The 17,288-nt window shown below is 41.5% G+C and overlaps 1 protein-coding gene across 1 annotated transcript in view; it reads left to right on the forward strand.

Moving 5' to 3' along the window:
- The window catches only part of Adhfe1 (alcohol dehydrogenase, iron containing, 1), a 35,361-nt gene extending 18,386 nt beyond the window's left edge, over window positions 1-16,975 (forward strand). The window contains exons 9-14 of the mRNA XM_013034471.1: window positions 663-815; window positions 3,208-3,306; window positions 6,041-6,119; window positions 6,567-6,663; window positions 9,140-9,297; window positions 16,452-16,975. Coding sequence (XP_012889925.1) covers window positions 663-815; window positions 3,208-3,306; window positions 6,041-6,119; window positions 6,567-6,663; window positions 9,140-9,297; window positions 16,452-16,535 — 670 coding nt within the window. The 3' untranslated portion in view covers window positions 16,536-16,975. The remainder of the gene's footprint in view (window positions 1-662; window positions 816-3,207; window positions 3,307-6,040; window positions 6,120-6,566; window positions 6,664-9,139; window positions 9,298-16,451) is intronic.
- The last annotated feature ends 313 nt before the right edge of the window (window positions 16,976-17,288 follow it).

A 17,288-nucleotide genomic window follows, 5' to 3' on the forward strand; every position in this document is an offset into this window, starting at 1 on the left:
AATTAAATGCATTTCACCAATACATAAAATCACAAAAAAATATGGATGATGTGGCTTAGTGGTAGAGTGCTTGCCTGTCATGCATGAAACCCCAGGTTCAATTCCTCAGTACCACATGAACACAAAAAGCAAGTGGTGCTGTGGCTCAAGTGGTAGAGTGCTAGCCTTGAGCAAAAGAAGTGCAGGGACAGTGCCCAAGCCCTGAGTTCAAGCCCCAGGACTGGCAAAAAAAAAGGATCAGGTACTCGGTGACATTGTTACACTTTACACTTATGTGATCAGGTTAAACACATCGGTCTTCTCAAACATTTATTACTTCTTTAGGAGGAAATAACATGCAAAATCCATTCTTTTAGCTTTTTTTAAGCTGTTCAGTAACCACCACTCTGTATAGTCACCCTGCTTTATAGGATTACACTAGAAACTTCTTGCTCCTAATTATGTGTACCCATAGATGGGTCATACTCATAACTCATTAAAAATCCTGCAGTGCTGTGAATGTAAAGTTGACTTGAATTCCATACTAAGCAATGACTATTGTAGACAAGGGTTGAGTGGAGTGTATTAGCATATCTGCAGGACAGTGAGTGCTGGTTTGTGATTGGATGGGAGGAAGGCGGGACACAATGCTTTCACTCTGTATTTTAAACATTTCTCTTTAGCCACGCACTGGAGTCCTATACTGCCCTTCCTTACCACATGAGGAGCCCCTGCCCTTCCAATCCCATCACTCGGCCAGCATACCAGGGCAGCAACCCAATCAGTGACATCTGGGCAGTGCATGCACTGAGGATCGTTGCTAAGTATCTGAAGAGGTATGTCACCCTAAAGAGACAGAGACAGAACCATATCTGAAATATGATGAGCTATCCTGAGGGAGTTTGAGAACCAGATCAGTCATGCAAGTGGAAAACTGGATAATCTGAAAATAACCATTTTCAGGAGACAGTGGAGGCCCCTAATTTATGAAGGATACAGATATAGTCAAAGCAGGTTTCTTCATGAAAGTCTCAAAGCCAAAGCTAGGCTGAGGTGAGATGCCTTTAGAGATTTGGCTACCAGGGCAGAAATGAAAGCACACAGGCCATCCAGGCCCTCCCAAAGATACACAGAAATCAGCCATTTAACAAACTCACATATACCAAAGCTCCAAAAGTAAATGTATAGAACCTTCTGACCCAGGAGATTTAAAAGGCAGAAACTATAAAAATAATTTCTGAAAGGTTTTGAAGGATTTAAGGATATAACCAAGTGTGGTGGTGCACACCTGAAGTCTCAGCTACGGTGGGAACTGAAGCAGGAAGATAGAAGGAATCCAGGAATTTAAGGCAGCCTGGGCAACATAGTGAGACCCCAATTTCTTAAAACAATAATGAATTGCTGATCTCTGGTGGTTCAGCCCTGTAAGCCTAACTACTCAGGAGGCTGTGAGACCTAAGGATCACAATTAGAAGCCAGCCCAAGCAAGAAAGGCTGTGAGACTCTTATCTCTGATTAGACACCGAAAAGCCAGATGTGGAGCTAAGGCTCAAGTGGTAGAGTACTAGCCTTGAGCACTAAAGCTTGGGGGCAGTGCCCAGGCCCTGAGTTAAAGCCCCAGGATCGACACAAAGAAATTACAATAAAAATTTAAAAACACAGATGCATACACTCATTTATAGCCATACTTTTGAGAAGACAAAGAACAATAACTTCCTGAGGAGACAAAAAATATAAATCTATTCCCCCCTCCCCCCAGTATTCATGGGCATTGATTCAAGGCCTCTCAGACAGGAAAATCCACTGGTACTCAAGTCCCTTTCATATAAAATGGAGTGACACATACGAACTACATACGCTACGCCTTCCCATTATAACCCTTAACATAATGTAAGTGTGTATAAATAGTTATTGTGCTGTATTGTTTAAGGAATAATAACAAAAAAATCTGCACAAGTTCAATTCAAATGCAGTTTTTTCTTTTAAATATGCCTCCTCTACCCTTGGCTTAGAAGCTCCTCTTGTACAGAAGGGCCTTGGAATCAAGAGCTGGGCAAGAGGAAAGGGACACAGAACCATATCAGACTCCTGGGAGGCCTATTTATTTGACAAAGGAGCCAGTTTGTTTAACCAGGACAGGTTTGGCTCAGCTATGGTAGGGGGTGAGGGGGTGAGGACAGTGGACGGCTAAAACCCTGGCATCAGCCACTTTGCCTTGTTATTCAGGGAATAAGGAACTAACACTGCGTTTTAGAAAGAAGACACAGACTATTAACTGTTCCAAGGAAAAGCAGGGGGAAAAAAGGCCCCAGCACTTTTATGCTATAACAGAAACCCTTCCTCCAGGAAAGATCGTGAAACACCCAAGTAGAAGTGATTTTCTTGGCAGCCTTCAGACTGCCTTCCTGGGGCTGAATTTTTAAGACATGCATGCAGGAAAGGCAGTGCTGGAATTCAAAGGGGCTTCTGAGAATTGTCTTTTCAAAAATGACACTGGAACCGGGTGCTGGTGGCTCACCACTACTCAGGAGACTGAAATCTGAGGATCATGGTTCAAAGCCAGTCCAAGCAGAAAAGTCCATTAGACTCTGATTTCCAGTTAACTAGCAAAAAGCCAGAAGAGAAGGTGTGGCCCAAGCGATAGAGCACTAGCCCTAAGCAGGGGGAAAAAAGAAAGAAAAGCAAGAGCAAGAGACCTTGAGTTCAAGTCCCGGTACCAGGATGAGCCTTATCCTAGGATAGCATCACATTTCCACAATCTGAGGACAGGTGTGCAGCTTCCATAAGTGCCAAGAGGGATCCACGTAGATAGATGGCTGGGCTGGCTGGAGTTGGCCTACAGGTAGCCCTTGGTGACAGGCTCAGCTTTGTTTGAGAATGCGTTTCCAGAGTCCATCCACAGCTACCATCAGGGTCATGGACAGTGGAAGAGAAAGAATGAGTCCCAGGCCACTGCCCTTGAGCAGCTGTCCCTCACAGTCGCAGGACCCCGGCTTTGCTTACTGCAGGCAAAGGCACTTTTGTATTATATGATCAGCTGACAACAACAAGAAAGTGTTTCCCTTCAGTTTTCATTTCAAAGACAAGGTGTTGTTTGAATAGCTTGCCTATGTTTTCTTCCTACTGAATAGCATTTCTTTTTCCAGATCTTTCCCTAAGGCAGTTCCTTTATTCAGTAGGAAATACCAATGTTGATGTGTTATTGTTTGGTATTTATATAATTCACAGGGCTGTCAGAAATCCTGACGATCTTGAAGCAAGGTCTAATATGCATTTGGCCAGTGCTTTTGCTGGCATTGGCTTTGGAAATGCTGGTGTTCATCTGTGGTGAGTCAATATGAGACTTCATTTCTTTACCCAAACTATTGCTTTTCATTTTTAAAAAATATTTGTAATTGAGGACAAGTGGTAAAATTGAAGCATGCTATAATAGGAAGACAGTAACAGTATCTAATATTTTCTTAACTTGAATACAATTGATTGTGTCATGGATTTTTTTGGGGGGGGAGTCCGGTCGTGGGACTTGAACTCTGGGCCTGGGCGCTGTCCCTCAGCTCTTCAGCTCAAGGCTAGCACTCTACAACTGAACCACAGCGCCACTTCCGGCTTTTTTCTTTTTGCTTATGTGGTGCTGAGGAATCGAACCCAGGGCCTCATGCATGCAAGGCAAGCGCTCTACCGCTGAGCCACCTTCCCAGCCCTGTGTCATGGATTTTTTTATAACAGCTTTTTAAGATATATCAGATACAATGCAATTGACATATTTAAACTATATGAGTCAATGGTTTTCAGTATCCACACTAAGGTCTACAACCATTAACTTTAGAACATTTTATTACCTTCCAACATTTTATTACCTTATCTGTCATCTACCAATTCCTGGACCTCCATCAGTACTAAACAAACTATCCCTTTCCTTCCCTACCCTCCCCCCCTTTTCCCTTCCATATCCTCCTGCCTACACCTCCCAAGTTGCTAGGTTTACACACATCTCTACCGCATCTGGGTCTGAACTGCTTTTTATCTGTATAGATTTCCATAGTCTGGGTATTTCATATAAATGACATCACAGAAGATGTGGTCTTTTGTGTCTGGCTTATTTAATGTTAACAAGGTTCATTTGTATATAAGCACTTCATCTTGTTATTGTTAGATAAAGAGACCGTACTTTATTTATCCATTTATGAGTTAATGGACATTTGAGTTGTTGGCTATTACAAATCATGTTGCTAGGAGCATTCCCAAACATGCACACATGTTTTTATTTTGTTCCTTTTATTCCAAGGGGTATAATTTCTGGGTCATGTGGTAATTCTGTATTTAACTTAAAAAAAAAAAAAACTACCAGTGAGTAGAGCACACCCAGAGCCTGAAAAATATTTATACAGTTTGGTCCACTAACTTACTTCTAAGAACCTAGGCTAAAGAAATTCCCACAATATGATCAATTAGTTTCCTTATAAGGATGTTTGCTTAAGTGTTATTTATAATTGAACTTTTTTGGGTGTAAAGATTCCCAACAACAAAATGACTAACTAATGTACAGTACTTCAGGAATAAAATAAAAGAGGATTAAAATATCATTTTAAAACACATTATGTGGGAAAATGTTTACAAAGAATATTAAGTGACAAAAGCAATTTATAAAATTATATGCATAATGATTGTGAATTAAGTATCCTTCTAGTTAGAAGGAAAGAGAAGCATAGATCATTTTTATTTTCGACAAAGAACACAAACAACTATTCAAAGCGGTCAGCCCAAAGTTTTCAATATTTCTAGAGAGCTACATATTTCATGAAGAATGAAATATTTAATAAATAATAAATATTTAATAAATATTCCTATAATTCATCAAAATATTTCTCTCTATAAAATGTAACTCATGACAAACACAGATCATCCAATATTAACTGCCAAGCCAGGCACTGGTGGCTTATGCCTGTAATCCTAACTACTCAGGAGGCTGAGATCTGAGGATTGAGGTTTGAAGCCAGCCCAGGCTAGAAGCCCATAGGACTCTTATCTCGAAGTAATCACCAAAAAGCCAGATGTGGAGCTGTGGCTCAAGTGATAGAGCACTAACTTTGAGCACAAGAGTGCTAGTACGGTGCCCGGACCTTGAGTTTAAGGCTCAGGCATGGCACAAAACAAAACAAACAAAAATCTACCAAGCATTCTGTTAATGTGAAGAATTTCATCTTCTCTATATGAATTGCAAATATATTCACCTGTTATATATCTTCCAATCATCTAGATCACTGTAATATTTTCCTATTTGTTTACTAAGAATTGAAGAGCATATAAAATTATTCTTCACCTGACTTATGTAACTGTGCCCCTCTGTACATCATCTTTATAATAACAATAAAAATTTTCTAAAAGGATATTTAAAGATTTTTTTTCAATGGCAACTACATCTAAATACATCCTTAAGGTAAGAAAATCAGGCAAGAGTAATCAGTTAAACTTAAACTGACAAGCCTAGCCTCTCAGGCTGGAAGAATGCATTAGGATCCACTGTCACTTGGCACCCATGGCTCATGCATGTCATCCTGGCTACTAAGGAGACTGAGATCTGAGGATCTTGGTTTGAAGTCAGCCAAGCAAAAAAGTCCATGAGCCCTTATCTCCAAAAAGTAGTTAAGTGCCAATCTTGAGTAAAAAAGCTAAGGGACAGTACCCAAGCTTTGAGTACAAGCCCCAGTACTGGCAACACACACACACACACACACACACACACACACACACACACAGGAGGGTGGGGGTCATTCATATATAACAGTTGAAAGGATTTATCAATTATTGGTGGGATAAATTACTGGCAAGTCCAGTTTGCATGTCATTAAATGTCATAGATTTCTATGATCATTTAATCTGACCAGTTCAGAGGTTGGAGTGCATCACAATTCATCCTTATATCCAAGATAAAGAACATATAACTTTGTATAGTAGCAGTACTGTCCACAAACTGAAGGGCAGACTTAAAGAGTGTCTTTGTGTTATTGACTTGAATTCTGGGATCTGTATTCAATGTAAGAATTCTTGTCTTCTCTTCTAGCCATGGAATGTCTTACCCAATTTCAGGTTTGGTGAAGACGTATAAAGCAAAGGATTACAATGTGGATCATCCATTGGTGGTAAAAATAATAACTAATTTAACTAAATCATATATTCCTTGCAATGTCCATAAGTATATTTGTCAACTCTTTTTGTAGTAGAGATCAAACCCAGGGCCTCATGCATGAACCCCCAGTTTAGTGTGCTAGACTCCCTAGCCCATATTTGTCAATTCTTTTTTTTGGGGGGGGTCTGGTTGTGGGGCCTGAACTCTGGGCCTGGGCGCTGTCCCTCAGCTCTTCAGCTCAAGGATAGCGCTCTACCACTTGAGCCACAGCGCCACTTCTGGCTTTTTGCTTATGTGGTGCTGAGGAATCGAACCCAGGGCGTCAGGCATGCAAGGCAAGCGCTCTACCACTGAGCCACCTTCCCAGCCCCCATATTTGTCAATTCTTAACTGCAGGGTAAAGTCTACATATGTAGAGTACTAAGAAGGAAGAATAGCTTTTCTGTCCATCTCTCCCCAGCCCCATGGTCTCTCTGTGGTGCTCACATCTCCAGCAGTGTTCACATTCACAGCCCAGATGTTTCCAGAGCGGCACTTAGAGACGGCAGAAATATTGGGTATGAACCATTATTCATAAATCTGTTATCCTTGGAAATGGAGGTATGGCTCAATTGGTAGAGCTCCAACCTTGAACAAAAAAGCCAAGCAAATGTGTAAGGCCCTGAGTCTAAGCCCCAGTACTACTAGATAGATAGATAGATAGATAGATAGATAGATAGATAGATAGATAGATAGATAGATAGATAGATAGATCTGTTACCTACATGGGTAGGGACCATTCCTCTGAATTGCTTTTGAAGATAACATGAGGAACATAATACTGCTTTAAGGTAGTGTAATAATAAAATGCCAGTGCTGCCCAAAGCCCTAGCCAACACTAAAATACTGTCTTTTATTTTTCTAAGAGTCTGTTAAAAATGAGAGAGCCAAATATTGATTCTGCTAAGTTTGTATAATACTATTTCCTCTTTTCATTCCCAAAGAAAGTATATACAATTCTGTATATACTATTAATGTTACAATTGACTTTTGCTAGAGTAAATGGATAATAAAAATGCATCTAAATCAGGAAGCAATGGCAAATTTCCAACCATAGAGAAGTTAAACAACAATAAGCTTTATTAAAAGAAAGATCTCAAATAAGGGATCAGTTTGTATACTGTAATATGTTTAGAAATAAGATAGCCAAATGCCTTTTGACTCTTACCAGAAATAAAATCATGTTCAGGGTAGATAAAGTGGAAAGTAAAATATAGGTATTTTTCTGAAATGAGAATTCTTTTAAGTAGACTTGAGTACTGTATTAATTCTGCAAATCATCTTATTCCCCTACTCATGTTTAGGGTAGGAAGGGAAAGAACTTTTCATTATGTTCTTCTAGCTCTGGCCGTTGGAAGGATGCTTTCCAAGGAGGCAAGGATGACCACAGAAATCCTCTGTGTACCGCCTCCTTCCCTTCCCTCACACTCACTGTTTGTGCTCAGAAGCCCAGGATTGAGAGCCAGCTCCAGGCTTGATTTTCAGAGTGAGCCGCTAGAACACACTGCCAAATGTACCATGTATCTCGTGTGTGCCTTTTTACTTTGGGATGAGTACTATATTCCACTATATGTGGCATACAGCTGCCTTTGTAACACCTGTTGGCATCAAAATAAGGAAAGTCTTAGAGAACTTAAAAGTCCCATTCCAGACAATCATCTACACTACTGAAAAAGCAACTACTCTGTTGTTAGACAAAGGCAGACTGGAAAAACCCACTGCTGCTTCTTGCACAGGAAACTAAAATTATCCCATACTTTGCAATTAAATGTTTGGATTATGTGATCATTGATTATCTTAACGTTAAGCCAATATAGTCTCTTTCCTTCTGTCCCTCCCCTCCCCACAAAAAAAAAAAAAACTTCATAGGAAATCCCAGAAGTTTTGGTAATGTGTTTTATCACAGCCTCCTAGGAACATAAATGTATCAGAAACCTCTATCATGCGTCACTGAATTCACGTGTTAGCTGCTGGTGAATATTACAGACCAATCTTGTCAGGTTAGTTTTGCCTTTTATCCAGTTGTTCTTTATGGAACCTGTGTCTGGTTCTGTTCATGCCATTTCCTGTTTACTAACACATTATAACATCATAGAAAGGAAAGCTTAAGGGCTGGGAATGTGGCTTAGTGGTAGAGTGCTTGCTTAGCATGCATGAAGCCCAGGGTTCGATTCCTCAGTTCCATATAAACAGAAGAAGCCAGAAGTGGTGCTGTGGCTCCAGTGGTAGAGTGCTAGCCTTGAGCAAAAGAAGCTCAGGGACTATGCTCAGGATCTGAGTTCAAATCCCAGGATTTGTAAAAAAAAAGAAGGGAAAGGAAGGAAGGAAGGAAGAAAGGAAGGAAGGAAGGAAGGAAGGAGAGCTTAAAACCAATCCCATGACGTGCTTTCCTGTGGAGGAAGACTGCACACTCTCATCTCTCTTGCAGGCATTTGGATTGACTTCAGGCAGCGTAAGACTTCATTTTTTAGAGTCGTAGACATTCCACTCCAGTACATGGCAACAGGGCAAATGCTAAGTGATGCGCTAAGAAAAGACACGGGACATGCACACCTCAAGATGGCAGCCAATTCCAAGCCTTGAAAGTCACATGAGAGCTGTATTTCTTCTACTAGTGTGCCTTATGCCTCATCTCAACGCCATTCCCTTCCCCACCCTCTTTCTGTACCTCTTTGGCTCTGTTCCTCTTCTTCCCAGCATACTTGAGCGAGCAGGTAGGACTTCGTTCCTTGGAAATGTGAACAAGGAAGTGATCCTAGTGACTTCTGCTGCAGTAGCTCTTAGCTTCTCCTCTGGCCTTGCCAATGCATCTTCTATGTGCTTGACCTGCCCCCACCCCATCTCCACTGGAGGAAAGCCCAGGGCTGCCTTCATCCTGGAGTCTGGAGATAGCATTGAGTGGGCATTATGTGTTCGGTCTCAGATTAAGAATACAACATCCAGAACCTGCTTCTTCTCTTGCCTCTCTTCACAGTCTGCATTTGTGTCTTCTAGGGGGCAACACCCGCACTGCTAGGATCCAGGATGCTGGGCCTGTGTTGGCAGACACGCTCCGGGAATTCCTTTTTGACTTAAATGTGGACAATGGCCTAGCGGCCATCGGTTACTCCAAGGCTGACATCCCTGCATTAGTGAAAGGAACCCTACCCCAGGTAAGAGGTGCAGTGTGGTGCTGCCAAGCAGAGACCTTCCGGAAAGACATGCTCCACTGGGGTATATTAGAGGGCATGGAAACCCGGGTCTTCCAATGATTCCCAGGTCTTCCCCAAGCCATACAGCATGACTCTTCCACCCTGGGCCCAAGCTCCTTAGCTTTTATGTCTCTTCTATAACACCATGAAACTGAAAACTGAAAAGGTCCGTTATGAAAGTTCAGGACAAAAACAGCCAAATTGATCTCAAGTTATAGCAAGCTCCCCTTTCCCATTTCTTTCTTTTTGTGGTACTAGGGTTAAAACTCAGGACCCTGTGTTTACTGGGCAGGTTTTCTACCCCCTCAAAGTTCTGTCCAGTGCTAGCCTTCAACTGCAGTCTTCCTACATATTCCTCTTGAGTAGCTGAGATCACAAGTGTGTACCACCATGCCCAGTTTATGTGTCTTGACTGGCTTTTAATTGTAATCTCTTTCTCCATTCCTCTCTGTCTCTGTCTCTCTGTCTCTCTCTGTCTCTGTCTCTCTGTCTCTCTCTGTCTCTGTCGCTCTGCCTCTGTCTCTCTGTCTCTGTCTCTGTCTCTCTGTCTCTCTCTGTCTCTGTCGCTCTGTCTCTGTCTCTCTGTCTCTGTCTCTGTCTCTCTTCCTCCCTCCCACCTCTCTCTTATGCCAGTACTGAGCTTGAACTCAAGACCTCGGTGCTATTCCTTAGCTTTTATGCTCAAAGCTGGTGCTCTACCACTGGAGCCACAGTTCCACTTCTAGCATTTTACTGATTAATTGAAGATAAGAGCCTCACAGACATTTCTGCCTGGACTAGCCTTAAACCATCATCCTCAGATTTCAGCCTCTTAAGATTATAGGCATGAGCCACCTGTACCCAGCTCTGCAGTCCTCTTGATCTCTACCTCCTAGGCACGAGGCACCGTGCCTAGCCCATTTCAGCCTTGTAAGGGTCCTCTAATGAAACCAAGCAAAGCTGTTCCCGAAAGACCACTAATATCACTTCTGATTATGAAGACTACTACATGGGCACCAGTGTCTCATGTCTGTAATCCTAGCTACTCAGAAGTCTGAGATCTGGAGAATCAAGATTTGAAGCTAGTCTGAATAAGAACATTTACTAGACTGCCTCTCCAATACAACCCGCTAAAGTTTTGAGCTATAGGCATGGTTCAAGTAGTAGTAGTAGTAATAGAATGCTAGCCTAGCAAGCATGAAGCCCCAAAACATAGTACCACCAAAACACTATTACAAAATTGCTTTTGAATGAATTTAGAATATTGCCTATTTTGTATCTAGATTTTATTTCATTTAGTTAAATGTTAATAAAGACCATCCTTTATTCAGTCATTCTATCAACCTATGAGGACTGGTAGAATCATAACAGATGTAAAAGTCTCTCTCCCAAGAATCTCATGAAGAGAGCTAGTCTTTTTACGGATCTATTTTGAGCTGGTACTTCAGATCCCAATGTACAAAGATCCTGTTCACCATAAAGATCCCTTCACTTCATCAGTGTTTCAAATGTTGATGACCTCTCCACTTACATAAGATAATATTTATGTAGATTGAGTTTATGTCCAAAAAAGCCAAGTAGGTAAAAATCAATGAACAGCCAGACAGAATTGCCATGAAGCCTGTCCAGGGACCACAGACTTTAATGTAGCATAGTCCCAGCAAGGCTATTTGTTCATCAAAGGACCATATGAAAAGTTCTATTTGTTAGTCCAGAAAAGTATGCAGGAGTATATATGTTTGCCTACTTGCAAATATGCCATCCATGATTTTCAGATGAACATGTGTGATATTCTTAGTCAGTAAGTGCTGGCTGCAATGCATCTTGGAACTATCAACTCATACCGACAAGGGTTGACTGTTCTGATCCTCCTCTGCTCACATCTTCACTTTCAAAAGCAATTCCAGATTCAAACTAACACTTGAGACCATCCACAAGTTCATTAGGTATCATTTGGAATGCTTGTCAATAGTGGGAATCCCAGAAACAAAACCGGAATTAAGCAAAATGAATTTTTTGACCTTCATAAAAGGTGGGAAGCAGAGTCTTGGATGGAAGTCCGATGTAGAGTAGAAAGCCAGGTTTTCCTCAAGCTGAATCTGCAAAGCAGCCAGAAGGCAAGGACTGCCTTTCCCCACCTATGACCACATTTTCATGCTTAGGAGAAACATGGTTAATTTTAATTAAATTGCACTGATTCCCAGTTGGAGCTGATAAGATTGAGATATTATGAATTCACAGACTTAAGAGGATTTTGGAGGAAATCTTAGAAGAAATGAATCTGTCCATTCTGCAGATAAAGAATTATATGGGTTTTGTTGTTGCTGTTGTGTTGTTTTCTGGCAGCAGTGAACATTATAAAAGAACACCAGGGCAACCTCGGAATGTCACATATACAGCGAACTAATCTTCACTTATTAGTATTTACAGGATTTAAGGTGGTGAGGGAGTATGCTATTCCCTGCAATGAACCTTGCCAGAAGGGTTATTGCTTGCAGTCCAGGTTTGATAAAGGTTCGTTTATGTTCAGCCGCAGCTGGGGGTGGGAGAGCGGGGGAAGGGGTCAGTTTTCTCTGGAAAGAACAACCTGGCCTGTATTCTTGACCAAACACCATAGCCCAATGCTGGTGGCAACACACAGCAGCCCTGTGTACAGAGGCTTCCAATTGCCACAGCCAGGGTGCAAGGGCACCAGGCAAGAATAAATGAGTTCTCCAAGCTGGACTTCTGAAATGTTTCTGGAAAGAAACATTTACATTCCAAATCAAAACATTTCATTACCAAGGAGAGCTGTCTCCCCAAAATGAACACTTCCACCCTCTGGTAGACAGGCCAGCTGAAATGTTATTTTATGAATGTACTAAAAGCAGAAGTCTGAATTTATTTCAGTGCCCATGCTAATCAGTTGTTCTCTGGTCTTACATGTCTATAAATAATAGCACGTTGCTTCCTTCACACAGCTTCGTGCTGAGAATTTGGCTTCTGCACAGCTGATATGTCTAGTAGCAGGTCACGTGCTTTATGTCTTTGCCTTTTTTTCCCCGTCCCTGGAGGTTGGAGGCCTGAAAGAGAAATTCAAAATAGTTTTGGCCTGAGGGACTTCAGAGAATCCTGAAGTGTTTCATCAAAGATAAACAGGATCTTGTTAAGGACCCTTGACCTCATCAGATAAGCCCCTGTAGCCGACTGCTTTACAGATTAGTATCACTATGTGGTTGTAGCCTGCAGCACTGAACTACAGCTTTAGGGATGGCAAGGTGTAGGGGGTTTTGAATTCAGAGCCTTGCATTTGCTAGGTGAGAAATCTACCGCCTAAGCTGCAATCTACAGCCTGCCATCTACACACATTTAGGTCTGGTCTACAGCTTGTGTGTGTGTGTGGCTTGATCTCAGACCCTGGGCCCAGTCCCTGAGCTTCTTTTGCTCATGGCTAGTGCTCTACCACTTGAGCCACTGCTCCACTTCTGGCATTTTGGTGGTTAATTTGAAATAAGAAGCATTAGCAATCCTGCCTTGCAATGGGTTTTCAAAATTCTTCAGTGGATTTTTAGATCTCCTAAAAGTTGTGCCCAGCCCCACCCATCTTCATCTACAATGTCCCCCAAATATCTTCCATCCTTCTGTTTTAATTTTTTTAGTTATTATTAAGGGGTTGTACAAAAGGATTATGATTCTGTTTTCAACCTTTTCCAGTGTGGTAAAATATACATAACAGGAAATTTACCCTATTAGCCATTATTAGTGCTTTTTAGTATATTCACTATTTACAGCATCCACAGCTCTCCAGTTCCAAGACCTTTTTATTTTCTCAGACACCTCTACATACAATAAACAGAAGCTCCCTGTTCTTGCCTTCTCCAAGTCTCCAGTAACTTCTAGTCTACCTCTTTATTTGCCTCTTCTAGCTTATTTCATGTGAGTGGAATTGTACAACAGCTCTCCTTCTGTGTGACTGACTTATTTCACTCACCTCAACATCTTCAGCATTAATCCATGTTGTAGCATATGTCAGGTCCACATTCTTGTTCATGTCTGAATAATATTTCATTGTATGGATGCAACACACTTGGTTTCTCCATTCATATGTTGATAGAGACCTGGGTTCTTTCCTACTTTAGCTCTTATGAATAATGCTGCTATAAACATTGTTGTGCATTTATCTTTTTAAGCCCCTTCCTTCAGTCCCTTAGGGGGACCTATGAGTAGAATTGTTAGTTTGAGTGGTAATTCCATGTTGAAGTTTTTCAGGAGTTGCTGAACTGATTTCCCCAGTGGCTGTACTAGTTTACGTTCCATGAAGAATGCACAAGGTTCTAATTTCTCTATGTCTTCACCAACACTTGTGATTTTCCATTTTTTAAATAGCAGCCATCCTTCTGTGTGGACTGGGATCTAGTTGAGGTTTTGATTTGCATTTCCCCAGTGACAAATAGTGTTGGTCATCTTATCGTATGCTTACTAGCTATTTATATATCTTATTTGGAAAAGATTCTGTTCAAGTCTTTTGCCCTTGTGTGTGTGTGTGTGTGTGTGTGTGTGTGTGTGTGTGTGTGTGTGTGTGTTGGGGTACTAGGGCCTTATGCTCTTACTTAACTTTTTCACCCCAGGATGGCGCTCTACCACCTGAACCACATCTTCACTTGCCTTTTGCCCATCTTTGAACTGAATTGTTGATGTTTAATGTTAGAGGCTTTTTAAAATTCTGGACATTCATCCCATTTCAGTTTGAAACTATTTTCTTCCATTTTGTGAGCTATCTTCTTATTGTCTTGTTAGTGCTTTTTGATACACAAAAGTCTGAACTTTTTATCTAGCCCAGGCCATCTGGATTGTTGTTATTGTTGCCATGCTTTTGTGGTCATATCCAAGAGTTGCCATTTCCATGTCATGAGGATTAGACTTGAGTTCTAGGAGTTTTAAGGGATTTGCTCTTATGTTTAGGTTTTTGATACATTTTGAGACCATTTTTAATGTATCCATCTTTTCATTTTCCATCTTTCTATTTACTTGAGGTCTTGGAATTTGTGGAGTGTTGGTAGAGTGCTTGCCTAGCCTGCATGAAGCCCTGGGTTCAGCTCCTCAGTACCATACTAACAGAAAAAGCCAGAATTGCGCTGTGGCTCAAGTGGTAGAGTGCTAGCCCTAAGCAAAAAGAAGCTCAGGGACAGTGCCCAGGCCTTGAGTTCAAGCCCCAGGACTGGAAAAAAAACAAAAACAAAAAAACTTTTGAGTTCTGTCCTATACAATTCATTATGTGGTCACAGTCCTTTTTGCCCTCCTGGGACTTATAGTGAGGGGTGACAGGCAATGAAGATCTATAAGAAATATAAATACAATTGGTTCAGAGGAAGATTGATGGTATGAAGGAAAACTTGAGTAATGAGACAGTAATCTTGGGGGTGGGGACAATAAGGAGGAAACCCCAGGGAGTGTGGTTAAGTCTTCTGTTCAAAGTCCTCTTCATGGACATGCTACCCCATGAAGTGTGCCAGGCAACGGGGAAAGACATAATATTTAAAAGGAACAATGGGACTGAGATGAAGCAGTGGGAGCAGCCAGAAGCCAGCATGACCTGGTCAGGGCCAGCATCACAGGCCATGATTTTGTTCTAGTCTTAAGAGAAAGTTGTCTGAGGGCACAAAGCACAGGAACAGTAGGACCAGAAAATAAACTTGTCAGGCTGCTGTGAAGAGAATGAACGCTAGGGGGCAATAGAGAAGCAGAAAAGGAAACAGCCCGCAGAAGGAGGAGTTCCAAATAGGACCAGGACATGAGGTGCCTCAGGAGCTGCTGGTGGTTCAACAGATAAGACATGCTCAGATTGATTCTCAAGTACATTAGACAGACTTTCTGATGAGTTGAACTTCCAAAGCAAGAGAATGAGAACTCAAGAATAGCTTCTAGGTTTTGTCTGAGCTACAGAATGTCATCTGGGAGATGAGGAAAAAAGGAAGGGTGAGTGATTCAGCATTCTGGTACACGTGGCCTTTGAGGTGCCACTTCCCCTAACCCCCCTCCCCCATCTTCATTAACTGAACCAGTAATTGTTGAGCATCTGAGTGCTTGAGCCTGTCGAGCATTAACTAGGATAGGCATGAGCAAGGAGCCACAGACAGGATTGGAGCCTCTGCAACCAATCGTTCTCCCAAACGGTGCTTACCACCAGGAAGCAGACCAGAGACCTAGGAAAATGGAAACTCCCCAAATGGCACATGTCTTAATTGCATTTAGGGCCACAAAAAAAGTCATCGTATCTTTTAGCCCAGAGGGATAATAGAGCCACTGAGGGAGTACAAATAGCCTGAAAGATATATGGGTCATCTTTGCTGATTTCACTCATAATCACTGGAAAAGTAGAACTTAAACATTAGTTAAAAGAAAGAAAGAAAGAAAGTCACTTGTTGCACACAGCCTTGACCTCTTGTGTCCCTTCAAATAGACCATAAATCCAAGCTGCAGAATAAATGGCCTTGCCAGGTACCAGTGGCTCAGACCTGTAATCGTAGCTACTGAGGAGGCTGAGATATGAGGATCAAAAGTCAAAGCCAGACCAGTCAGGAAAGTCCAGGAGACTCTTATCTCCAATGAAACACAAAACAAAAACAAACAAACAAAAACAGAAGTGGAGCTGTAGCTCAAGTGGTAGTGTACCAGCCTTGAGTAAAAGAAGCTCAGGGACAGCTCCCAAACCCTGAGTTCAAGCCCCAGGACTGGCACAAAAATAAATAATAATATATGGTCTCGAAGTCAAGACCAGGAAGATTATTTGTGTTTTCCTTGGCAGCCCTGACTGGGGCTTGACAGGGCTTTCTGAAGTGGACAACTCACAAGGGTTGTGGCAATCTTACTTTGAGCTTTATTGGACATATTTTCTCTGTGGCTCATTTGAAGCTCTGCCTTGGGGTAAAAGGCTGTTGCCAGGGCCGAAGGCATGGGACAATGGCTTTTAAAAACTTCATGGAAGAAAGATATTACTTGATAAAATCTTGAGTTTCAAGTTAGCTCATGCAAAGCATTCCAGAAATAAGATATTCTTTAAAGATGTGACTTTTCTTGTGATCAAGTTAATTACCCCAGTAGCTTTTATGAACTGTCACTTGCAGAGCATGGGTAACTCCTTTTGTTTACTGTTGCAGGAAAGGGTCACCAAGCTTGCACCCCGTCCACAGTCAGAAGAGGATCTGTCTGCTCTGTTTGAAGCTTCAATGAAACTATACTAATAATTATTACAATAGCAAGAATTACCATTTATCATTGTAGTTCTGAACATGGAGCAAGATCTGGCTAGAGCTCTAGCTAATTCTTCACACCTAACTGTTGCTGATTTGAATGTGACCTAAATTTATCATGCAGGAGATTCACTGATGCTTACACTTAAGCTACTTTCATCGAGCAGTCTGGACAAATGCCCACTGTGTCAGACCCTTGGGCCACCTTTCAGGGGTCAGTGTTCGTGTGCCAACCTCTACACAATATCAGGCCTGTACTTTGTGTCAAGAGGGAAGAATTTAGCATCTACCAAATACGTAAATATACATAGCCTATGTCCAGGACTACATGTCTAGAAATGGATCCTATAGAAATATTAATACATATATGTGAAGTAATATTTCAAGAATTTTTTGAATAATAAAACATTTGAAGTAAGCCAGATGCTGGTGGCTCATGCCCCTAATCCTACCTACTCATGAGGCTGAGATCTGAGGACTGTAGTTTGAAGCCTGACCAGACCAGCTTCAAACCTAAGTCCATGAGAATATTATCTCCAATTAACCACTAAAAAAACAAATGTGGAACTCTAGCTCAAGTGCTAGAGTACAAGCCTTGAGAAAAAAAAATCAAGAAACTAAAAACAAAACCCAGGGACAATGGCCCAGGCCCTTAGTTCAAACTTCAGGATTGGCACCCACACACACAAAAAATCGAAACAATCTAAATATTCATTTATAAATCGTAGTATGTTAATCAGTGTA

The sequence above is a fragment of the Dipodomys ordii genome, unplaced genomic scaffold, assembly GCF_000151885.1.
Source record: "Dipodomys ordii isolate 6190 unplaced genomic scaffold, Dord_2.0 Scaffold190, whole genome shotgun sequence".
In the NCBI taxonomy this organism is placed as follows: Eukaryota; Metazoa; Chordata; class Mammalia; order Rodentia; family Heteromyidae; genus Dipodomys; species Dipodomys ordii.